The sequence below is a fragment of the Girardinichthys multiradiatus genome, chromosome Y (genome assembly GCF_021462225.1).
Source record: "Girardinichthys multiradiatus isolate DD_20200921_A chromosome Y, DD_fGirMul_XY1, whole genome shotgun sequence".
NCBI lineage: Eukaryota > Metazoa > Chordata > Actinopteri > Cyprinodontiformes > Goodeidae > Girardinichthys > Girardinichthys multiradiatus.
This window is the reverse complement of record NC_061818.1, coordinates 20,009,140-20,034,459: the sequence shown is the minus strand read 5'-3', so window position 1 is coordinate 20,034,459 and position 25,320 is coordinate 20,009,140. Positions and strand designations below refer to the sequence as shown.

General features: G+C 39.8%; 1 protein-coding gene across 1 annotated transcript; it reads right to left on the bottom strand.

Moving 5' to 3' along the window:
- Positions 1-360: 360 nt before the first annotated feature.
- On the bottom strand, positions 361-25,075 carry LOC124864263 (ATPase family AAA domain-containing protein 5-like). Its single transcript, XM_047358969.1, has 22 exons — positions 24,712-25,075; positions 24,227-24,289; positions 21,024-22,777; positions 20,861-20,930; positions 20,621-20,773; positions 19,820-19,961; positions 19,488-19,748; positions 17,650-17,798; positions 17,394-17,544; positions 16,065-16,403; positions 15,368-15,464; positions 5,642-5,724; positions 5,418-5,554; positions 5,157-5,334; positions 4,898-5,056; positions 4,559-4,771; positions 4,403-4,467; positions 4,122-4,311; positions 3,897-4,024; positions 1,489-2,384; positions 1,254-1,409; positions 361-1,083 (listed from the first exon to the last, which is right to left on the bottom strand). Exons 2-22 carry the CDS (start codon positions 24,278-24,280, stop codon positions 1,005-1,007), a joined length of 5,454 nt encoding a protein of 1,817 aa, XP_047214925.1. The 5' UTR covers positions 24,281-24,289; positions 24,712-25,075; the 3' UTR covers positions 361-1,004.
- Positions 25,076-25,320: the final 245 nt, after the last annotated feature.

The window sequence follows — 25,320 nt, the reverse complement described above, 5'->3', positions numbered from 1 at the left end:
CACTGATTTAGTTCAAGGCATGGTCAGGTGTTGGATTAATCCAGTTAAAGACCTAAATATAATTAAGACTCTGTAGATAAACTTTAAGCTCACAAATTCTTCATACAATCTGACAAGTTTGAGATACTTCCCAAAGAAAAATGGGCAGAATCGTGACTCTTTAGATGCACAAGACTGTTCCGAGACATAACCCTGGACCGGTATTGATTCGGAGACCTCAATACAAATTTACGCATAGGATATTTAGTCACCACTTTGTTTTTCTGTTGCATGACAAAATGGGAAACGGCAAAAAGGGTGTGACCACTGTTGCAAGACTGCATAACCGGTTTCTATCTGGCAAAGACACCAACACTTTTCTCAGTTGGGTAAAGCCTTTATTTGTTCACAACAAACAAAAAAAACAGATAAAAATGTTTATACATATTTAAGGCTGGAAAAAATAACGATGAATGTGACACCCAGAGCTGACTAAGATTCCTGTTAAAAGCTGCTTGTCTATAATAAAAACAGCAAGAACCAAGATCATTAGTGATAATTTACACACAGCCTTTACAAATATAGCAGTTTGTATTTTACAGGTTTATTTCTTACAATTATAAAAAATACCTCACACCTTTTAACTGAGCTGCATGTTCCATTTGTTAAAAAAAAAAAAGAGTTAAAAAACAATTTAAAATATTAATAAATGAAGCTACAAAACACTACTGTACAAAATCCCCAACTTTCCAGATGAATTTCATATAAAGGTCTCAAAGCACCAAAAGATGTCAAATGTGAGGTTATTTAATTGTGTGCTCTTTGTTTCAGGGATTTTATGTATTTAAATGTTGGTAAAATAAGTGCAGACAGTCCCTTTTGTGCACACAAGAGCAACCGATCTCAGGCTGAGGTCCATCAGATGCCGCAACTCATGTTACTTCTACCTTCTGAGAACCAGAGATTGAGACTCCTAGATCTTTTTATTTGTGACCCATGTGTAATCATGACAAAATCAAAGTCAATTAGGGGAAGTCTTCAGCAAGAAACTGTAGCATACTCTTCTCAAGACCCATGTGGATCGCATCAAGATAGTGCAGGAACCTGGAGGAAGGGGACATGAGACAGATACAAAAGGTTATTTTCATATAAACATATTATTTGAACTTTAAACACATATTTATTGACTAGTCTTCTCTACAAGGTGTGAACTCCACATCCTGTCAACAACTCAGACCAAAAACCACCGGTGGTGGCTATTTTTGAACACCTACCTTCTCTTCACTTTTCCCCGCTCCTTCAGCTGCTCTGATCTGCAGATGGTGCGCATGGCAGGCAAGTAATCCAGAGCAGCTGCCTGTCTGTTGCCAAGAGTGCCAAAAACTTTAAAAAACAGCCTCTCCATCACTTCCTTCCTCTGCTGGGCTAACCTGGAAAACAGAACACTGCTTTTCAGTAACAATATTATGTTATCTGGGTTTCAGAGGCCAAGATGGCGTAGAGACTCACTGTGGGTGACTGAGTCCGTCTTGAGTGAAGCTGTAATCTTCTCGATGAGTAGCCAGAGGAAGAGTGAGCTCCTCTGTAGCCTCGTTCCTCAGATCTCCATCCAGCCGCTGCATTTTATCCCAGGCATCGGTCACTGAAGCTCGACACTTGTGAAAGCTCATCGCCTCCACAGCAGCCTGGATCTCTAGGACTCGGCTTCCTGTGGACCAGCTTCCTCTTCCGGTCTCGATTCTTGACTCATCAGTCATCCCATCTTTGATGACGGCGCTAACCGACGATCTTCTGTAACTGTTAAGCCCATCAGGGTAAAAAAGAAGGGAGGAATCCACATGGGACATGTTGTCCCAGAAGTCACCTATGGATTGAAGACACTGTGAGACTGGAACACTTTTCATTCGCTCCTCCGTAGTCAGCGGCTTCCTGTTCACCCTCTCAGAAACAACTCTCTCTTTGAATTCTTCTGTTTGAGGATCCTTCTGCATCTTGCAGAGAGATGGAAACCCATCTTCTGAGTCAAAATCAGAGTGCAACCCATTCCTGGTGGGCAGATGGCGCCGTTTTTTATTCTTCTTCATTCTGCTGGACACCTTGACTGGGCTGCAACTGTCTGAGAACTCAGCTGACTCTGCAGCGTGCAACGAGCCGACACCAGGATGCACCGTTTCCGACTGCAGAGACGCAGACGGTAGCCGCCGTTTTGAACTCATAGATCGAAGGTCTTGTGATATAGAAAGACATCGCTTGGGTTTAGAGAGCTCAGAGGTAGATAGCTGCGTCAGAGGTAGAGGTAAGAGGTTCTCAATGTTTGAATAGAGCAGATCAACTCCTCGCCGCCTGCCGTCTTCAAGAAGCTCCCAGTAAACAGTCGTCTCCATCAAACTTTGGCTCTGTTGAAACTAAACACCCAACATTAAACATTACAAATGAATATTCTCTTGTCCTAAATCAAGTTCCTACTTCATTACACACCACCAACCCACCACATGTAGTGATACGCTTAGTAAGAACATGCAAAAAGCCATTAAATAACTTCAGCTTTTAATAAAGTAGAATAATCTTAAACTGAACAAATAAAAAAACAATCAATCAATGGGGAAGAAAAATCCATGTTCAGAAATAATTGATGTTTACAAAATAGTCTCAAAAACATTGGCACCTTTAGAGTTTCTATGACTTCAATGTTCTAGAAACTTGTAATTAATAATCCATTACGCCCAGTTACACTGGGGTATAAATACGATTCAGAGGGAAAGTCAGTAATAAATGTTAATCACAGTGAAATCTAACCAGGAGAGGAATACAAATATTTTGATGTTATTTTCGATTCTCAGTTTCAATTTGAAGCTAATCGAAGCACTCAGTTATAAAGCCAACAATGTTCTGGGAAGATTTTAGACCAAAAGCCAGAGAAGTGGCATTATCGTAAAATCAATAAGTATATTTCCCAAATTTTTACGGACCTTTCTTCACAAAAACCTAAAAAATGTAAATGGCTCATTGTTCCTGGGGTAGTTAGTCAAAAATATTTTACAACCAACTACAGCAGGAGTCATACTGAGAAGAACTCTCAAACCCCAAGTTGGCAGGCGACTCAGGTCCGCTCACCCTGAGCCAGGTTCTGTCAGGTTCAGCTGGAGGTGAACAGATGTAGTGAATAGGTCACTACATCAATGCTCAGCAGCCCAATATGAGGGATTGCTGCAACGCTAAAGGCAATCGTTAGCTTTGTTGCTACGTGCTCATCCAGGAGGAGTGAATCCTGCAGGTCAGTGACCCGATACAATCTGCTGGGTTTCCTTAGATAGAAAAACTTTTTATTACTTTTAATAATAAAGTGAACGTGACTGCATTTTTTAAATAACTAGGACTGAATTAGAATATATAAAAGTAATTGACTCTGTATGATTAACTATATACTTCTGTGTATATCAGATGATTTGTTTTGTAAAGTGCCTTAAGATGACATTCGTTGTGAATCGGCACAACATAGATAAACTCAACTACAATTAATTTTAATATAAAGCATCAGATGCAAAACGCAGCCTTCATGTTTTCATTTAAATTATCACAGATGTGAAATAGTTTGCCACCGATAATAAAAACAATGACTGATTTAAGGTTCTTAGCTTTAAAAGAGAAACGTGTGCACACTGATGTAGATATATTTACATAACCTGTACTGGTCAGTACTTTTCTTCTTTGTATGTCGTGTTATATTCTACTGTTATTTTTTACATTAATTTCATGTGTGTGTATTTCTCTTAAGCTTTGTTTAATTGCTAAAACTAAAATTATTACTGGAAATGCCAAACTAGAGACTATGAGTAGGATAAATTTAACAGCTTCATGTTCTGTACCTGATTAAACAAGTTCATACAAACGTTTTCGAAAGAAATTTGACAGTTTACCCTCAGCAGCTCCCAGATGTCTCCGTCAGGCTCTATATTCAGCAGGCCCAGCTTGCTGTCAGAGTGGCAGGATGGGACGGTCACAGAGTTATCGGCCGCTTCTTTAGTCTCTGGTTTCAGTTCAGTTTCTGGGCAAGCAGAGAACATTTTTAAACTAATGTAATCACATCAAATTAAATATAGATCTATATATAGACAGCTTTGGTATTTAACTCATCTCCTTACCATTTTGACCAGTTTGCATCAATGGCCTTGATGAGAGGCGCCCTCCTGCACCCCGAGCCCAGAACTGAAGCTGTAATAAGCTCTGCCGGATGTCACAGCCGTTAAGTTTGACCAGAGAGCTGACATCTGAGGGACGTGTCCTCATGTCCTCAGCCAAACAAAGGAGCTGCAGGTAGCTGCAAACATTTACCTGTGGACCAGATCCAGGACAGTCCGATTAGCTTTGCGGATCCGCTCATTCCAGCAGATGTTGTCAACACGGCTCAAAATTCTCCACTTACTACTGAAGGCTTTTTAAAATGAATCTCTTCAAAGTTTCCATCAAACAAGATGCTGAAAGCTGGATCTGAAAAACAGTAAGATGGTGCAAGGACAATTATTATCAACACACATGAAACCAACTAAGACTTGCCCATTAATGGTCTGCTCATACTAACCACTGGTGGTCAGGATGACTGGCCTCTTGGTAGTGCTCATGAATGTCTTGATAGCAGCAAGAAATCCTGAGTCATCATCAAAAATAACATCCACTTCTTCAAAGAGGATGAGCGATGTGGCCGTCTTCTTGCTCTGATTCTCGCTGCGTTTCTCTTTAGGGGTGCTGGTTGCTGCGGATTTCTCACCGGCTTTCATGGCTTTCTTGGAAGGAGCTACAAAAAGATGGATCATTAAAGCATGTGGTTGTAATGTGACAAATTAAGGAAAAACTTCAAGGGGCATATATACTTTTACCATATATTTATCTATATAAAAAGTGAAGAAATGACTGGTATTACCTGTCTGTTTTTTGTTGTCTGCCTCTTTGTTGGCTGGTTGCCCCATTTTAAAGAACTTGGCTAAAGATGTAGGAGCCAGGTCTCCTTTTTTAGACCTTCTTGGTGACTGAGGATGCTTCCTGGGAGAAGAAACCAGCCTGTGAGGAGAGTTAACTTTTCCTAAAAGATGAAGAAGACAAACTTTACTTCTATACTGCATGGAATCATGAAATGCATAGCTATCAGATGGAGTGTTATTGGTTGACAGTATCGTCCATACTTGGAGAAGATCCAGGCCTGGCAGAGCTGGTGCTGCTGGTCAGTCCGTAGCTGTTAAAGTAGGTGGGTTTGTGGGCGTTGACCCCCTGACTGTCCACCTGGTGGGACTGAGTTGCCTCCTTCAGCTGGGACAGAATAAGACGACCGCTTCGCTGAGATGAAGCATTCACCTCAAACACCTTGAAAGAATAAATGAGAATAAATGAGGAAGTAAATGTTGACAGGCATATGCTTCTATTTTTTGTATGTGGTGAAGTTGTACCTTAAAGCCAAGCTCTTGAGCACAAGCATAAACTGCAGCAGTTTTTCCAACCCCAGTGGGTCCGGTGATGAGCATCGTGTTACATAAAGTGTCCTCAGCATCTTGGTAGTCCTCCTCTCCACAGTCCCATTCTGAATCTGAACACACACAAAAAACTCATGCATTAAAAAGAATCGTGCAGCAAACCAACAGAGGAAGCAATTAATAGAAACAAAATCTCTCACCATTGCTGTCCTCTTCTTGTTTCTTATCCTTCTGATTTTTTCTCTCGTCTCTGTCGGCACGAAGCTTCCAATCTTTCAGCCAACTAAGGAAAAAAGCAACAAATTACTTTAAAAAGCAGGCATTAAGTGCCTTGCAAAGGTATTTTTACCCCCTTAACATACAACTACAAAATATATTACTACTCTAAAAACTGTCTTCAGCAGTCACATAATTAATAAATACTACATTAGTGTGAAAAGAATCTCAGTATAAAATCAGCTGTTCTTTGAAGGCCTGAGAGGTTTGCTAGAGAACTTTAGCATCATGAAGACCAACACAAATACAGGTCCTTCTCAAAACATTAGCATATTGTGATAAAGTTCATTATTTTTCATAATGTAATGATGAAAATTTAATATTCATATATTTTAGATTCATTGCACACTAACTGAAATATTTCAGGTCTTTTATTGTCTTAATACGGATGATTTTGGCATACAGCTCATGAAAACCTAAAATTCCTATCTCACAAAATTAGCATATTTCATCCGACCAATAAAAGAAAAGTGTTTTTAATACAAAAAACGTCAACCTTCAAATAATCATGTACAGTTATGCACTCAATACTTGGTCGGGAATCCTTTTGCAGAAATGACTGCTTCAATGCGGCGTGGCATGGAGGCAATCAGCCTGTGGCACTGCTGAGGTCTTATGGAGGCCCAGGATGCTTCGATAGCGGCCTTTAGCTCATCCAGAGTGTTGGGTCTTGAGTCTCTCAACGTTCTCTTCACAATATCCCACAGATTCTCTATGGGGTTCAGGTCAGGAGAGTTGGCAGGCCAATTGAGCACAGTGATACCATGGTCAGTAAACCATTTACCAGTGGTTTTGGCACTGTGAGCAGGTGCCAGGTCGTGCTGAAAAATGAAATCTTCATCTCCATAAAGCTTTTCAGCAGATGGAAGCATAAAGTGCTCCAAAATCTCCTGATAGCTAGCTGCATTGACCCTGCCCTTGATAAAACACAGTGGACCAACACCAGCAGCTGACAAGGCACCCAGACCATCACTGACTGTGGGTACTTGACACTGGACTTCTGGCATTTTGGCATTTCCTTCTCCCCAGTCTTCCTCCAGACTCTGGCACCTTGATTTCCGAATGACATGCAGAATTTGCTTTCATCCGAAAAAAGTACTTTGGACCACTGAGCAACAGTCCAGTGCTGCTTCTCTGTAGCCCAGGTCTGGGGAATGCGGCACCTGTAGCCCATTTCCTGCACACGCCTGTGCACGGTGGCTCTGGATGTTTCTACTCCAGACTCAGTCCACTGCTTCCGCAGGTCCCCCAAGGTCTGGAATCGGCCCTTCTCCACAATCTTCCTCGGGGTCCGGTCACCTCTTCTCGTTGTGCAGCGTTTTCTGCCACACTTTTTCCTTCCCACAGACTTCCCACTGAGGTGCCTTGATACAGCACTCTGGGAACAGCCTATTCGTTCAGAAATGTCTTTCTGTGTCTTACCCTCTTGCTTGAGGGTGTCAATAGTGGCCTTCTGGACAGCAGTCAGGTCGGCAGTCTTACCCATTGTTGGATGGGTGCAAAAACTTGTTATCACTCATGTAAAAACCTTGGGTTGCAAGGCACCTGCACTATGCCTTCCTCCCTGTGTGTGTGAGATCATTGTTATCTCTGTGTGAACCAGCCTCCTTTCCGTCTCACACACATACACCCTGTCTGAACTGTCTGTTGAACTGTGTATATAAATAAAGAGATAGGGTGTCAAAACTTTGTAGTTTCACTGCAAAGTGGGCTACCCTTGTCACAAGTAACTCTGACTGTATCGTTCTTACCTCTGAGTTGACTAAATAATACCTAACATTTATTGGTCCTTCGAAGCCGGATTAATTCAATAACCTTATTTCTCTTTGCTTTAACAGTGACTCTGGGATCTGTGGGGGAAGCCTGACGTCGAGCGAAGCACCGCTGCACAGCCTCCTTTAGCCGGAGTGGCTGAAAGTCCCGGTGTGTGTGAATTCACACCTGGCCAGTGGGTTATCGCCTTCCTCGGCGCGGGGTGACTCTCACAGGGTCCAAAGAGTCACCAAGAAGTCAACTCCGAGGTGAGACAGTTTTAAAATACAGTTCATAGGAAAAGTACTTAACAGTCGTTGGTAGTGCGTCGCCGGTAAGGACGCTGCATTCGAATGGTTTTATTCCACCGTGAAAGGAATAGTGACAAATTTGGTACAATCCCGCCGTGAAGGGGATTAAAGAAAACGACTGAGGATTATTCCCCTGTGAGGGAATAGAGTAAGCGCTATATAAATAAAAGAAGAAAAGTACTTAAAAGTCGTTGGTAGTGCGTCGCCGGTAAGGACGCTGCATTGGGATGGTTTTATTCCACCGTGAAAGGAATAGTGACAAATTAAGGTAGGGCCCCGCCAAGAAGGGGGCCAAATAAAACGACTAAGGGTTATTCCCCTGCGAGGGAATAGAATAAGCGCTATAAAAGTAAAAAAAACGGAGTAAATTGAGCTCATAAAATAACACCAAGTTAACTTAGAAAAATTACAAGGTACCTGAAACTAACTGTGTGACTGTGTTGTGTGTATATGGAGGACTAAGCATTTTAATAGAATCATAGCAGGATTCTGCTAGTCCTGTGTTTTCTTTTGCCCAGATTAAAACTACGTACTGGTGACTTTGGAGATTCAGGTCGGATTTCATTCCAGAAAATTAACACCGCTGCGAATTAGTCGCAGTAGAAGGGCGTGTTAATGTCCTCTCCTTAAAGTCTCATGCCAGTGACCTTTTATCTGGGACATTTATACTATAATTAAACTAACATAAAACATAATGGGGAAGAAACAAAGTAAACTAATTGACTTAGAAGGGGAGGTAAAGTTTATGGAGAACTATGTAAAAGGAGCAGGTATGATCTGTCATAGATGGAATAAAAAATAAAAAACATGGGTTTTTGGGCAAATTAGATACAAAGGATGTCTTAAAATTACAAGGGGATCTAAAATTAGCAATAATGAAAACTAAAAAGAGAAAAATAACAAAGAACAATGGGGAAAGAACAGAGAAAAAGCTCTGATTTAACAGAAATATGTACACGATGGCATAAAAATACGGATTTTCAGGTAACTTAATTATCACTGAAATCCTAAAACTACACGGGGATCTTAAACTGGAGATTATGCATTCAAAAGATTCAAGAGACAATAAAAAACCTTGCCAGATTATAATTTCAAAGGGGACTTTTCAGTCCCTGAGTGCACACAGTTGATAAACAGATTAAAACAAAAAGTTTAATTAAAAGAACAACAATAAGAGCAGCTTTTAACTGACATAGCCATAATACTGAGGCCTTAAGAAAAGCACAGGAAAAAACTTTCAGCTTAACTGAAAACAAATAAAGGGGGGCGGACTGCCACCCATCCCAGTTTAGAATACCAAGGTAGCCCCAAATTATAAAGACTAAGAGATGGTTTTAGAGGATGTGGTAAAAGAAGTTAAAAGAGGAGGTGACAATGTGGACAACATGGAAACTGTCCAACTGGACAACCCAGTGAACAATGACTAGAGTTGTTAAAGACGTAATCTGAGAGTAAAAGATTTTGTAGGCAAGCATTAGTGAGAAACAGGTGCTTTAAAAATCATTCTATGGTGTTATACTACTAACAATATCATGATAAAATGCAAAAGATTCATTTTACAGGGAAATAATTCCATATTTGGCTCAGATTGTTTGCATTCTTGATTTTTCCTCTTTGAGAGAAGTTAAATTTCAGCTCTGTGAAACGACCTTGACAAAGAGATACAGCTGCCTGAAAACAAAGATAAAACTTCTGCAAACAGCAGAAGTCTGTCTCTGCTGAAAGGTCTAAAAAAAAAAAAAAAAAAATGGTAACTCTACCCTGCATGTGTCAAACTCAAGGTCCGCGGGCCAAAACCGGACCCCAAAAGTTTAGTGATTCTCTAGAAGTAGAGCCTTTTAATATGGTGATTGTGTGCTTGAATGTTATTTTGTCAATCAATAAGCAGTTTTGTCTACATTCTGCCACAATCTGCCTTTTGAAAATGTTTTGAATCTTGCTCTTTATGTATAAAAAAAAAAGAAAGAAAAGAAAAATTGGCTAAAGTCTGCAGACACAAAATGAACCTGAATTGAAGCTCTAACTAAGTTTATTTAATCTGAGATCCTCTCCAAATGCAACAGTATATGTCAGTCTACATGAGATACTAACAACTTCACCTACTGGTATAATATAAAGATCTGATTGAATATGTGAAACAAACAATGATGAAAGTTTTTCAACAGGTGATGCTCATCCAGGAGGAAGACAGTGTTCCTAGGAAATGCAGCTCATTCATTAACAATCATTTTTTCTCCTATAGGTGGAAGTTTTGCTGACTAATCATAGGCTGGATCTATGAAACATTATGAGCACAGAACAAATGACCAAGGTTCTGACTGACTTATGAACCTCACTGACCTGACAATGATAACATGACACCCAACAGATAACACCTTTAAGGTGGACCCACTAAGACCACCTTATTGATTCTTGGTGAATAAAAAAAAAGAATTGAAGCGTTCAAAACAGACCTAGTGGAAACAAAAGGGGTTATGAGGAAACAATGTGCATTTTAAGAATAATAGAAGTCAAATTATGTTCAAATTTTTGCAAATAAAAATTACTCTGACAGAAAAATAAGTAAGTAGTGTGTGAATGTGTGTGAATGGGAATGACTGATTTCATTGTAATGCATCTTTGAGGGACCTTAAAAGCGCTAATAAAGGTCTGATGTTCTGATTATCTTTGCCAAACTTATATCTTAATAAGGTTTCCAGAATCTTTTTCGAAAAATCATATAAAGATGGCAAAGGTTCTACCTGTATTGAAAATACTGATAACCATAGGAAAGTTCATAGATCTGTCTTCAATTTTTCACAATTCTTGTACAAACAGGTTATTTAAACTTTCATGTGGCCAAATGTCTGTGTTTGACTTTCTGTTTTTGTGAAATAAATGTTTGATTCATGTTATGTAAAAATTAGAGTCCTCAACATTACCATCATAATATTAGGTCAGTTCTCTATGGTAAAACAAAAAGATTTTAACAGACATTTAGACTTTTTCCAGTCAGGTTCAAAATGATTGAATTACACTCGAACTTAACATAAGATGAAATGAACCTTAACAGAATTACTGGACTGGACTGAAATAGAGAAAACTTGAGTTAATTGAAACAAACTTTAGTTACTTGAACTAAATACAAAGCTGACTGAAACTGTATGTTGTATCTATAAAACAGGGTAAAACAAACTAAGATTATAAAATATAATATGCCCTTCATTTTTTGTGTTCATCAGTGAGTGAGTTTTTATTTTTATTTTTAATAAGAACTAAACCAAGCATTATTTATAATAATAGCAATTACCAAAAATAGTGATCTCATTTTTAAATGTAATAAGGACTTACTTTATAATATATGATAAAAAAGAATAATAAGAATTTGGAAAAACAGAGGCTTTAAACCTCTGCAGGAACAGCACTGACACTGTCAAAGGTAGATCCTAATACAGGAATCTGGAAGCTCATTCTGGCGTGGACAGTCAAAGTCCATCCAAGGACACATTTAGATGAGGCAGAGGGACAAATACAGGACTTAGCTGAGAGCAACATGCATCCTGCCCTAGCTGCTGTCCCACCTGAACTGTGGTCCCAATCATCAACTGATGTAGGACTTATAAAGGGGTTCCCACCATACAAGGTTAAACTAATATCTGAAAAAAGGCCATTAGTCCGTCAATACCCCTTAAAGCCAGAAGCTGAAGAAGATACTAAGCCAATAATACAAGATATGTTGAAGTCAGGAATATTAAGAGAAGCACCTGACGCTACATGCAAGACATATCACACTGACATCGCTATTATTATCACAGCCAAACACAACTCTAAAAAGATGTGCCCTTTAAATCCAAGTACTCTAATACCTACTGCAGAAGATGGAAAACCACATTCTTATAAAGCAAAAGTTGAAGAAGACACCAAACCCAGACAAGACATTTCTCAAACCTTTATACCAGATTCATGTGTTGTGTTTGTAGATGGCTCATCATCTAAAGATGAATATGGAAAGAATAGAGTTGGTTATGCAATAACAACCATCGATAGGATAATAGAAGCTAAATCTCTACCCAATACATGCTCAGCCCAAACAGCAGAATTATATGCTGTAGTAAGAGCATGTGAATTACATGAGGGACAAATACTTACTATATACACAGACAGCCAATACGTTTTCGGATCAATACATCACCATGCTAAGATTTGGCAAAATAGAGGTTTTAAAACATCATCAGGGACAGAACTAACTCATTTCAACCTATTAAAGAGAAAATGTCAGATCTGCTATTTATAGACACAGACGTGCTGAAAGACGCCCAACAGTCAGCAACCAAGACAGAAATAAAGGCCTGGCTAAAGAGAGGAGCACAGAGAAAAGATGACATCAATCAGATAGAAGATAAACCAATCCTCCCAAAAAAGTTATACAACACAGCGGCTACAGTGACACATTGGGAAGACCCACGTGTCAAGGGGGGAATATGTCACATCTGGTAAAGCATTAATGCTACACTATAAATATTTCTGACTATGCAAATCATTTTTGCAGATCATGCAAAATTTGTTGCAAACACGGGGGAAGAAATATTGCCTTGTTGCAATAGATGAACCTAGTGACACATTTCTTCCCCACATATGGTATCCCACAGACTATAAGGTCAGATAATGGAACTCATTTTGTAAATAAATTAATAGAACTAAGTTCTAGAGCATTAGGGTTTCAGTTAAAGATTAAGAAAAACAATGGAAGAAACAGGGAGGCCATGGCCCGAATGCCTATCCCTGGTTAATTATGGATGAGAATAACTCCAAATCAAACTGGTCTTACTCCATTTGCCACCTACTGTACATCATTGTATGGCTCCACCCACTATATTCTGAGCCTGAGATCACATGACACCAAGTTGCTGATGTGAATTTGTATTCTCAAAGAAATAGTACATGGCAGACCGTTTTCTCTGCCCTCTGACATGAATGAAATAGAGAAAGCACAACAGGAACCTTCATTAGCTGAGTGGATGAATAAAATGTTGCAGACAAAAGAAGAACAAATGTCCAGTGGTCTGCCGATAATCTCTGCTCCTATCCCACAGAATGAGGCCTGGAGACCTGGTCCTGATTAAGACACTCCACCGGAAGGATTGGAGCACTCCTTGGTGGAAAGGGCCGTTTCAAATACTCCTGACAACGCCCACAGCTCTGAAAATAGCAGAGAGGCCTTCCTGGATCCATAAAAGCCACTGTAAGCCAGTTTTGCCGTTACAGGAGCCAGATCAACCGACGGGGTAGCAGAGGAAGTCCGGGTTCAAAGATGGCCCAGCGTCTCAAACCGGTGAAGAAAACAGCTGATCTGCGCCCAATTATAAAATGGCTCTCTGTAACATGTGGACAGGACTGATAAGCCTGAGCTTAATTCTGGTAGCAGGACTCTTTCTCTATCTAAAGCAGGATCCACAGGAGGTGATACCGAACCAGAAGAGATGGACATCAGACGGGACCCATCTCAGAACACTGACGGAAGAACATGACGCACATCCATTCCTACAGAATTTCTGGTATTGTTCATGGTGGCATATGCAACACTGAACCAGGTAGAAATGCACGAAAATGAAGGGGACGATTATGATGACATGTTGTAAATAAATCACATCAAAAGCCTGAGTGTACTCATACATTGTATTTCATAAAATGACCTTACAGCAGAAAATCGAAAGAAGTTGTTGCTTAAGTGAAATGAGAAAAAGTACAATGATGACATAAACAGGGCAGATTTTTAAATTCCTTTATTATGTTTCACTGTTTTCATTAAGTATTATTCTTTTATTTTTATGATTTCAAGTATTATTCTTTTATTTTTATGATTTCAAGTATTATTCTTTTATTTTTATGATTTCAAGTATTATTCTTTTGTTTTTATGATTTCAAGTATTATTCTTTTATTTTTATGATTTCAAGTATCATTCTTTTATTTTTATGATTTCAAGTATTAATCAACATTTAACTTTTAATGGTCGCCGAGGGCGGCGGGGCCGTATGAGTATTTCCCACAAAATATAATCTGTTTACCGTCCGTGGGTTTTCGCTCATACAAAGTATTTTTCTTACTCGTTTTTATATTAAATGTTTTTACTTGTGATAAAAGGAGGGACTGTTGGATGGGTGCAAAAACTTGTTATCACTCATGTAAAAACCTTGGGTTGCAAGGCACCTGCACTATGCCTTCCTCCCTGTGTGTGTGAGATCATTGTTATCTCTGTGTGAACCAGCCTCCTTTCCGTCTCACACACATACACCCTGTCTGAACTGTCTGTTGAACTGTGTATATAAATAAAGAGATAGGGTGTCAAAACTTTGTAGTTTCACTGCAAAGTGGGCTACCCTTGTCACAAGTAACTCTGACTGTATCGTTCTTACCTCTGAGTTGACTAAATAATACCTAACACCCATGATTGGGGTTTTGAGTGATGAACCAGGCTGGGAGTTTTAAAGGCCTCAGGAATCTTTTGCAGGTGTTTAGAGTTAACTCGTTGATTCAGATGATTAGGTTCATAGCTCATTTAGAGACATTTTTAATGATATGCTAATTTTGTGAGATAGGAATTTTGGGTTTTCATGAGCTGTATGCCAAAATCATCCGTATTAAGACAATAAAAGACCTGAAATATTTCAGTTAGTGTGCAATGAATCTAAAATATATGAATGTTAAATTTTCATCATTACATTATGGAAAATAATGAACTTTATCACAATATGCTAATATTTTGAGAAGCATCTGTATATCAGAGCACTGTTCAATCCATCATCCAAAAATGGAGAGCAAAAGGAAAAACTGCAAAAAACAGGCTGAGCAAGGAGGACATTAATCAGGGAAGCAGACAAGAGGTCCATGGTAACTCTGGAGGAGCTGCAGAAATCTTGGTCAGATAATTTGGACCTACAAGAAAAAGACTTTGGCAGAAAACTAACACAGCAAGTTACCCTGAGCACACCATCCCCACTGTGAAACATGGCGGTAGCACCATCATGCTGTGGGGATACTGTTCCAGGGCAGGGAGCACGAACCTTGTAAAAGCTGATGAGGAGAAAACCTGTTAGAGACTACAAACCCCCCCCCCCCCCCCCCCCCCCCCAAAAAAAACAAAGAGTCTGGGGCGGAGTTTCTCCTTCCAGCAGAACAACCCTAAACATGCAACCAGAGCTGCAGAGATGGTTTATATCAAAGAATATTCATGTGTTACAATGGGGTAGACCTAAATCTAAATGGGAATCTGTGGCAAAATCTGAAATTTTATTTCTGCAGACACCTTCTATCCAATTTAACTGCGCTTTAACAAAGATGAACAACCAAACATTTTTGTCTCTAGATGTGCAAAACTGGCAGACACAAAAGATGTGTTCTCACTTTCATAATTGTATTCCTTAAAAATGTAAAAAACCATATATCACAACTTTGTGCTGTTCTTACATAAAATTGCCACGAATTACTAGAATGCTGAAGGTTGTAATATGATAAATGTCAAACAGGTCAACATGATTTTGTGATACACAATATGACTAACTGTGAGAGAGTACATTGTAAATGCAGGAGCTGCTGGTTAAAATCCTCACCTGTAAAGCCTCTTCACTCCAGGACTGTTGTCTACAATGTCACCAGAGTGCTGCGGCTGGTATTTATCAGTCCATAGCAACTCTTCCTTCACTGATTCTGAGGAAAAACTACAGTCAGTTTCAAGGAATAACCACTGGCGTTCAACAAGGGTCCTGAAGGACTAATGTCCTGCTGTTTTAGATGCAATTCTGCTCCAACTCAGCTGACTGAAACAACCGAAGTACCTCAATCCATGTCATCAATTTCTGCAGAGGCTCGTTAATGAAACGTTCACTTTGATTCAGATGCGTTAAAGCAGGAAAACATATAAAACATGCAGATCTGAGGACAAATATGTGAAATATGTTTTATGCCACATGGTGGCAGCAGAAAACAAGCTGTTTTCTGGCGCTTAACTCAACATAGTTATCACACAATATCAGAGTAATATATATATAAAAAAAAGATTTAGTCATTCAGCTGTTAATCTAACTTAGTTTGCAAGTCTTTTCTGTTGGCTTTATTTTTTAAATAAAGTTACAACACCAATGTACAGACAGAAAGACTTTGCTACAGACAGCTTAGGAAATTACTAATTTTCCACTAAATAAAACAATGTTACACAATTAAAATTACACTAAGGTTTTTAAATACCTTACTGTTCTTTTTTTGCACTGAAAATACTTGCTTAAAATGGCAGAAAATAGCAGAACGTACCTTTCCTACTAGAGTCCGCTTCCAAAGTGAGGTTGTCCACTACAACCACAGAATCCTCTTCTGAGGAGATGAGAGCGGACTTCAATTTAGGCTTAGTTTTCTCCTTCATCTCATCTTCCTCCTCCTTTATTCTGGATCTCTGAGCTTGTCTGGTGCGGCCTCCCCTTCTAGGAGATTCCTGGTCAGTTGTGGAGATGTTCTCCTCTGAATGGTTGGACTTTTGCTTCTTAGCTACCTTCACAGTAGTCTCCTTCTCATCCTCCTTCCTCTTTCTCTTCCCTCTAACAGTTTCATCCAGCAGTGGAACGCAGGAGTCTTCTTTGGTCACAGCTACTGGCTCTAATAATTTGACAAAATAAGAAAAAAAGTTAAGATCACTGGTATAATGCTTGTAATCAGGTCATAATCTTTTGAAGACGTTCAGAAAGAATACCTCATAGCTAGGTGACCAATCTGAATATAAATTAAAAAAACATGTATGAAACCTTTTGAAGCTTAAAAAATGATTTATAGCCTGAATAATGTTTTTAAAATAAGGTTTTAAAAACAGAATAATCTTTAAATACACTAAAAACTGGATATTTTGCAGTTCACTGCAGCTAGTGAGCTTAAGGCAAGTAGCTCTCAAAGTGTGGGGCGCTCCCTAGGGGAGGCTCTGCGAGATTCGCCCAAATATTTATAATATTTTTGCAAGCAGGACTTCTTTATAGTCCACTGCCCTTGTCTGGTGATTTCTGACAACTAGTGCAAGAAAGGTTTATTTTCTCAACAGAGAAACATGTTTCCTGATGTGAGAAGGTGTTTCTTTTTAAATCAGAGACAACAGTGCATGCACCTCTGCACGGGTTTACGTTTGCTTGCATATAAATGTTGTGAACACATTGAGAGCTGAAACATCACTCCTCATGTAAGCCTACACCCCCCCCCAATAGCTCTTGGCTGAGCTACCAAACTGTGGTAAAGTGAAATCAGCAGCCGACTAATAAAGGAAATTAATAGTTCTGCATTAGGAGTCTTAAAAATATTCAATATTTTATTCTAATTTTCAACAAATAAAAGCTGAAGGAGCAGTTAATTTTAATTTTATTGTTACAATTAATTGCAGTTTCTACTTTGAATTAACAATCCAAAGGACAAAATGATACAAGCTAGTTTACACTTTGACATAAAAAATAAAAAAAAAAGGTAAATTACAAAAATGTTCTTTTCTGGAAACAAAATTAACCTTAACCTATTTTTTCTTCTTCTTCCTGTCTTGAAAAGTTTGAGTATCGCTGGCTTCAGCTTCTGCACTAAAACAGGCATGTAACAGTTATCGTAAGGACTGACCTGAAACTGTGAGCTGCTGCTGATGGTCAGCGCATCTTTTCTGGAGGCGAGCGAAAACCATCTCGACCGGGAAGTGGGGGTTTTTGGAGCAGAACTCCTTCATCAGAAGCTGTCGATCACTTTCAGAGATTCCAGATGTCCAGACTGACCCCTAAATAGAAACTCTGATGTTACCCCCATGATTAAAAAAAAAACAACCTCAAAGATTATAAATGGAAAAATGAGAATAAGCTCAGAAAGAGTTACATCACTGTACCGTTTCATAAGAATTTCTACAGGCTGGTTCTGTCTTTACACACAGAGACCCGCTAACGGGTGGAAGTGGGGTCGGTGTGTGGCTCCAAAGGTTCTTTAAATGACCCAACAATGAAGATTCAGGCCATGGCAGACTCCAAAGAGAACAATCTGCCAACACACAGAAAGACAAGCTTTCTCTAATATTCTACCGCTGTAGGAATACAGGTCCTTCTCAAAATATTAGCATACTGTGATAAAGTTCATTATTTTCCATAATGTAATGATGAAAATTTAACATTCATATATTTTAGATTCATTGCACACTAACTGAAATATTTCAGGTCTTTTATTGTCTTAATACGGATGATTTTGGCATACAGCTCATGAAAACCCAAAATTCCTATCTCACAAAATTAGCATATTTCATCCGACCAATAAAAGAAAAGTGTTTTTAATACCAAAAACGTCAACCTTCAAATAATCATGTACAGTTATGCACTCAATACTTGGTCGGGAATCCTTTGGCAGAAATGACTGCTTCAATGCGGCGTGGCATGGAGGCAATCAGCCTGTGGCACTGCTGAGGTCTTATGGAGGCCCAGGATGCTTCGATAGCGGCCTTTAGCTCATCCAGAGTGTTGGGTCTTGAGTCTCTCAACGTTCTCTTCACAATATCCCACAGATTCTCTATGGGGTTCAGGTCAGGAGAGTTGGCAGGACAATTAAGCACAGTGATACCATGGTCAGTAAACCATTTACCAGTGGTTTTGGCACTGTGAGCAGGTGCCAGGTCGTGCTGAACAATGAAATCTTCATCTCCATAAAGCTTTTCAGCAGATGGAAGCATGAAGTGCTCCAAAATCTCCTGATAGCTAGCTGCATTGATCCTGCCCTTGATAAAACACAGTGGACCAACACCAGCAGCTGACACGGCACCCCAGACCATCACTGACTGTGGGTACTTGACACTGGACTTCTGGCATTTCCTTCTCATCAGTCTTCCTCCAGACTCTGGCACCTTGATTTCCGAATGACATGCAGAATTTGCTTTCATCCGAAAAAAGTACTTTGGACCACTGAGCAACAGTCCAGTGCTGCTTCTCTGTAGCCCAGGTCAGGCACTTCTGCCGCTGTTTCTGGTTCAAAAGTGGCTTGACCTGGGGAATGCGGCACCTGTAGCCCATTTCCTGCACACGCCTGTGCACGGTGGCTCTGGATGTTTCTACTCCAGACTCAGTCCACTGCTTCCGCAGGTCCCCCAAGGTCTGGAATCGGACCTTCTCCACAATCTTCCTCAGAGTCCGGTCACCTCTTCTCGTTGTGCAGCGTTTTCTGCCACACTTTTTCCTTCCCACAGACTTCCCACTGAGGTGCCTTGATACAGCACTCTGGGAACAGCCTATTCGTTCAAAAATGTCTTTCTGTGTCTTACCCTCTTGCTTGAGGGTGTCAATAGTGGCCTTCTGGACAGCAGTCAGGTCGGCAGTCTTACCCATGATTGGGGTTTTGAGTGATGAACCAGGCTGGGAGTTTTAAAGGCCTCAGGAATCTTTTGCAGGTGTTTAGAGTTAACTGGTTGATTCAGATGATTAGGTTCATAGCTCGTTTAGAGACCCTTTTAATGATATGCTAATTTTGTGAGATAGGAATTTTGGGTTTTCATGAGCTGTATGCCAAAATCATCCGTATTAAGACAATAAAAGACCTGAAATATTTCAGTTAGTGTGCAATGAATCTAAAATATATGAATGTTAAATTGTCATCATGACATTATGGAAAATAATGAACTTTATCACAATATGCTAATATTTTGAGAAGGACCTGTATATTGTGAAGAGCTTTGAGTGAGAATCCCACCATTTGGCGGTTGTGTTGTGTGTGAGACCGGCTGAAAGGAGGAAGAGGAGGCAGAGTAGGCCTCCTTGGTGGCAGCAGTCCTTGCGATCTGTTTCCTAAAAGACTCGGGGAGACCGCTCTTTAGGAACTCTCTTCGTGCTTTGAACTGCTCGTCATCCTGAGAGTTTTCAGATCCTTCACGACTGCTGTCATCGAAGATGGAAATCACTGCCGACACCTTCCGAGCAGACTTTTCTTGGCCCAACGAGGCCGCTTTGGAGCCTGATGCACAGAAACACACTGGGTTACTAAATAAGTAGGTAAATAGTGAACAACAGAGTGTAGAAACCAACCTGGGACAGTTTTGGGGTCTTTGCCAGGTGGTGTAGCTTTGCCAAGAACTTCATTCAGACTACGTAAGGTCTTCTGGGTTTTAGTCTTTTCCGGTGCGCTCTGAGGAGTAGCGGTTAGGTCCTCCATACAGATAACAGAATCCTGGAAAACACACCACTGAATGAAGTCTTAAACAACCACTAACAAGAGGGAAACTCTTGATCTTATACAGCTAAGTCAACGCTGTGCACTGCTTGGTAAAAGATCAGAAAAATAAGGTTACTTTCAGGATCCCCACATGTTTTTCATGTCAAAGTTCCACACAATGCCAGACAGTTTCTTTTTTCTTTTTAGAGATTTTTTTTTAAGTACAAATATAAAACATAACTATTAATTTAGATCCAGACCTAACGACAATATTTTTAGCTTGTTGGACTGACTAACTGCCCTTAATGTCCACACCTGATGGAAATCCTCAGTGGCTGAGATGGTAAAACTCAGAAGGGGGGTTGGGGACATGGTGTAACGAGAAAGACAGTAGAATAAAAAAAAGTTGGTCAATGATTATCAGGATCATCATCACAAACAGGACTTGTAAAAAGACTTGCGTCCTTCACGGTTTCTCAAAAACACTGAAAGGAAACTTTAAAAAAGGTGAAAACAAACACCAACCTTATCAGGTCAAAGAACAAACACTGGAGTCTGAGTTATCCTGAAAAAAATCTCCCAGCAGTACTCAAACTTGCTCATAAATAATCCCCAACAACTACTGACTACATTATCTGCAGGTGCAGTTTATAATATTAACCATAAAGCTTTACCTCATCTTCACAGTAGCGGTTCTTGGTGGAGGTCTTCCTTCGTGATGACTGCCTTAGCGTTTCCTTCTCTGTGGTTTTCTTGCTTTGCTGAATCATTTTAGCTTTCTCCACTAATTTCTTTGCCTGCTGTCTTTTCTTGGACTCATTAGGTATCTTAAAAGGAAATCACAGTTCATGTATTAGAAGTCAGTATCACAAAAACCATGAAATTGTTACATTTCTGAGTAAAATATCACTCACTTTATTGTTTAAGGAAGCGGATGCGTCGTTTCCACTTTCAGTCTTTTTATTAACTCTGCTTAATCTTATTCTTTAGAGGATAATAAAAAAAAATAGAAGATATGTGTCAGCTGCTTTAGATATTACACATCTATACACTGAAATATATTAAATAATGCGTTACCTGATTGGACTTTCACTAGCATCTGGCGGGCACACCATCTCTACTACAAAGACACCATGTCTGGACCTTTGTGTCTTCGGCGTAGACATCTTTGCAGGGCTGACCTGAGGTGAAGTGGCAATTCGAGCCTCCTTTGACTCTTTCTGTCTCCTGGTTTTACTCACAGGAGTAGTTGGGGTGTTTTCAGGTGACTTTCTAACCACAGTTTCACGCCTGGACCTCCTCAGAGCTGGGACTGTAGGAGTTGAGGTGATAGGAGTCTCTTCTTTCTTATCTTCGTCTGCAACGGCTGTAACCTCTGTTTCTTTCACAGTTGAAGCAGCAGGTGATGTGTTCACTGCCTCCTGTTTAGCTTTAGCTTTGTTTCTTCCCCTTTTCACACTTTTCCCCTTGGATGCTTTGCTGTCCTGAGAGCCTTGCTCCGCAGAAGGAACTGAAACATCCTCATCAGCTTTGTCTGCAGCCTCCACAGTCTTCTCCTCAGCTTGCTTCTGTTTGCTTTGGCTTTTAACCGGTTTAGCCTTGGACCCATCCAAACTGGGCTGCTTGAAGGCAGCCATGAACTGCTTCCTCTCTGCTACACCGCACTTTGGAGTCGATTCACTCTCAATCACAGCCAGCTCCAGATCCTCCTCTTCAAGAACCACGTTGGACCTCCGTTTGACGGTTGAAGAACTAGAAGGAAGCTGACGTGAGTCGTCTGTTGGAGGAGAAGCAGCGGACCCTGCAGGGCTAGTAGCACCTTTTTTCCTGGTGAAGATTGAAGCCACCTTCCCGACAGCTTTGACGGTGTTCTGTTTGGGTAAAACGGCGTGCACCTCGGCCTGAATGGTGAGAGTTCGTGGTGAGACTTGGAATGGACCCACACTGTCTTCAGCTTTAGGGATGTCCAGCGGCTCATCGTTTAATTCATCTGCCTTTTCTAAGTTTTTACCATCATCTTTGTCGTCTTCAATGTCCTCCTCAGTCTTGTTTTGACTCCGCACAAAATCCTCAAAGGAGATGGTTACGGTGCTGCTGTTTAACAGAGAGGTCTCATCCAAGCTGACGTCCATACTAACATCACAAGGTGACCGCTCCGCTTCCTTCTCCTCCGGCTCTGGATGCTTTGTCTCTTTTTGATGGCTCTTTGTTGCTTTTCTAGCCTTTTTAACCTGCTTTGCTTGCACATTTGGAGATAATGCAGTAGTGTTCAGCTTTGGATTTAAATTGTCACTATTTTCACATTTAGGCTTACTTTCTTGAGGTGAATTTCCATCTTTCTGCTCATCACTGACAGTTTTACAGATTCCAGATATTCCATATTCACATGTCTCTACACTAAGCTTCGACATCAAAGCTGCCGTGTTGCTGCCCAGGGACCCATTGCTGCCCTCTACCGTAGAGTCTTTGCTTTCTTGTGTTTCTTCAACAATCAGGCAGCTCGGGTCATTGGTGGAACCAACTGCTTCAGTCGGCAAAAGTTTCCTCGCTGCTCTGCTGGCCTTTCTGCCCCGTTTGTCAGACAGCTTTTTCCCCACTTCTGTGTTGGAGTGTTTTTCTTCAGACTGAGATTTTTGACAGTTTTCTTTGAGGTCTTGCGGCGGACTTGACTTTTCTTTAGAAGATGGAGCCTTTCGGCTAAAGTAGTCCATGATGTTACTGGAGCGAGGAAGAGAAAGGGGTTTCTCCGCGGGTTTGGGAACAGGAGAGAAATAATTTGTGATCCTCTTGACAACAGGGCTGCCACCATCTTTGCGAGATTTTTTGCAAGGCTGTTAAAAGTGGAAACACAAATGGGACAATTTATAAACAATTAATATATAAAGTCTTGCATCCTCCTTCATATATTACACTTGTTCCAGTTGTTCATTAACATAAAAAGGGAATTGTTTTTATGTTAACAGCTCAAGGCATTTAGGGATCTAGATATGGGAAGAACAACATGTTGAAGTTCAAATAAGGCATCAATGAGGGGTCAAATGGGTTTAGATTTCAGTATTCAGATGGTAGGGTCAGAATTAAATGTAAACACCAAGAAACAACGGATCCATCAATGGTTTAGGCTGGTGGTGGTAGTATAATGGTGTGGAAGATGTTTTCTTGCCACATTTCGGGTCCCTTATCAACTAGAGCTTCGTTTAAATCCCCTCCATGCTACGCCGCATTGGTGCAGTAATTCATGCAAAAGGAGCCCCAACCAAGTATTGAGTGTATAGAAATGAACACAGTTTTCAGAAATCTGACATTTCTGTTTAAAATATCTTTTTAATTTTTTAAATGTACTTGTAGACCAAAATCTCAGAGGAATGTCTCCAGTTGAAATCTATGGCAAAAACAGTAAAGGAGGCTCTGAAGCAAAAAGCGGGTCCAATCTTGTGTATATTATATTACTGAACATGCATGGTTGCCCCCATTATGTGTGTCTTTGTGTTGGTCTTTTATAATAAACCCAATAGATAAAAAGCTGGAAGACAAACTAAAATAAGCGATTTAATTGAGACACATGAATCTGAAGTAAAAAGATTTAATAAAATGGTCTCTGTTTCCAGGATATCTACTGGTGCTTCCTGCTTCTGGCAGGTCGAAGACATGTTATAGGGACAATTTAAATGCCTTAGAGTAGTAAAAGTTGTGATTGTTCAACACATGTAAACTTTTTTTTTTAATATTTTACATTTATTAGAAGAGGCCTAATGATAAAGTTCCAAATCCACTTCTTTTGAAAGTCTGAAGGGTTTTGAAATTATTGTAAAACTTAACTAACTACTTACTAACTAACATAATGTTTCAGATTAAACAGCTGGACGTTGAAGGCTGGGGTTGTGAATCAACAAGTGTAGGGCCCTGAAATCTTCTAGAGAAGAAAGAAAAATGAAAAAATAAAATCTTAAAACCATATTCATGCTATGTTACAAGAGATACATTAAAACAATAACTATTAATTTCCCATTTTTAACCGACAGCCAAGATCAAGTCTTTTACAGTTATTTTTATGGGCAGAAATCTGAAAACTTTGGGAACCACACGTTTAAATTTACTGGAAAATTAGTTCAAAAAAGAAAAATCCTTCGTGTCTGCAGTAGTTACAAACAAAACTAAAATTAATGTAAAATGGTCCCATAAAAACAATTAAATCTTCTGTATAAGAACTGTAAATCAAAACATGGTTAAGACGTCCAACTATGACAGTTATATAGACATATAATAACTATGGTTCCTACCTGAGTGTTAAAGTCCTCAATGACAGAAGCCAAGGCCACAACACCAGCCATCATTAAAAAAACCTAAAAGAAACATTTGGATTTATATGGCTAACACACAATAAATAGATATCCATCTAAACCTGTGCCATTCATTGTAGGTTTGCAAAATACATTTATTTCTCTGGTATTTTAAGAAGTGCAATAAATCCTGAAGTTTTCAGTGACAAGCGTGTTTTACTACATTTATTTTCATTACACCATTCCACATCCTGACATTGGTAACGGATTATATTAAAATGTTTGGATAATGTTTCATAAATAAATCACACTTAAATATTCTAAAGTACAGTCAGACAGTATTAATACTAGGCAATGCAAATTACATGGTAAATGTATGTATTTACAACAGTAAATAAATAGTTAATATGGCGCCCAGACTTTTCTAGTCCTAACTGATTGGCGGATTGATACATCAACAGCAGAAGGCTAAGGAAAACACTCACCAAAATGTTGCTCCCGTAACTTACTGCGTATTTAAGGCCTGTTGTCTGACTGCTTCTTATTCACTACTATGTTTGTAAATAAAGAATAACTGTGTCGTTCATGGTTTGAAGCAGATGGCTGTTCGTTGTCAGCAGGTTTCACCGTAAAACAACAAGCTAACTAAGTCTCCCGGCAGCCCGGCTGTGCGCAGCTCCTGAAGCTCCTCCGAGCATTTTCCAGTTCGGAAGAAGGTATCTGAACGAAGCGCCCAGGTCCTCACTTCAGTATTTCAGTTTTCTCGACATTTTTCCTACCGCTTCAAAAACGCGCCAGTCCGCTAGTGAACGAAGAGCGCCAAATATACGCGACCTTTCACGAGACATCCTTCCGCCAATCAGAGCAAAGAAAAACAGTCCGTCATCTTTTGACGTATTTCCACACAACAAAGATGGCGGACTGATGTTTCTTTTGATGGACGATAAATACTCACAGCGACCTCTGACGTAGCAAGTGCTAAACGCATGTGATAGACAAAGAAATAAATAGATTTAGAACTATATGCCTATTTTAATTATTTATGTGATAAATATTTTAATAATTAAATGTCTAAACTATTAATTACAATTTCA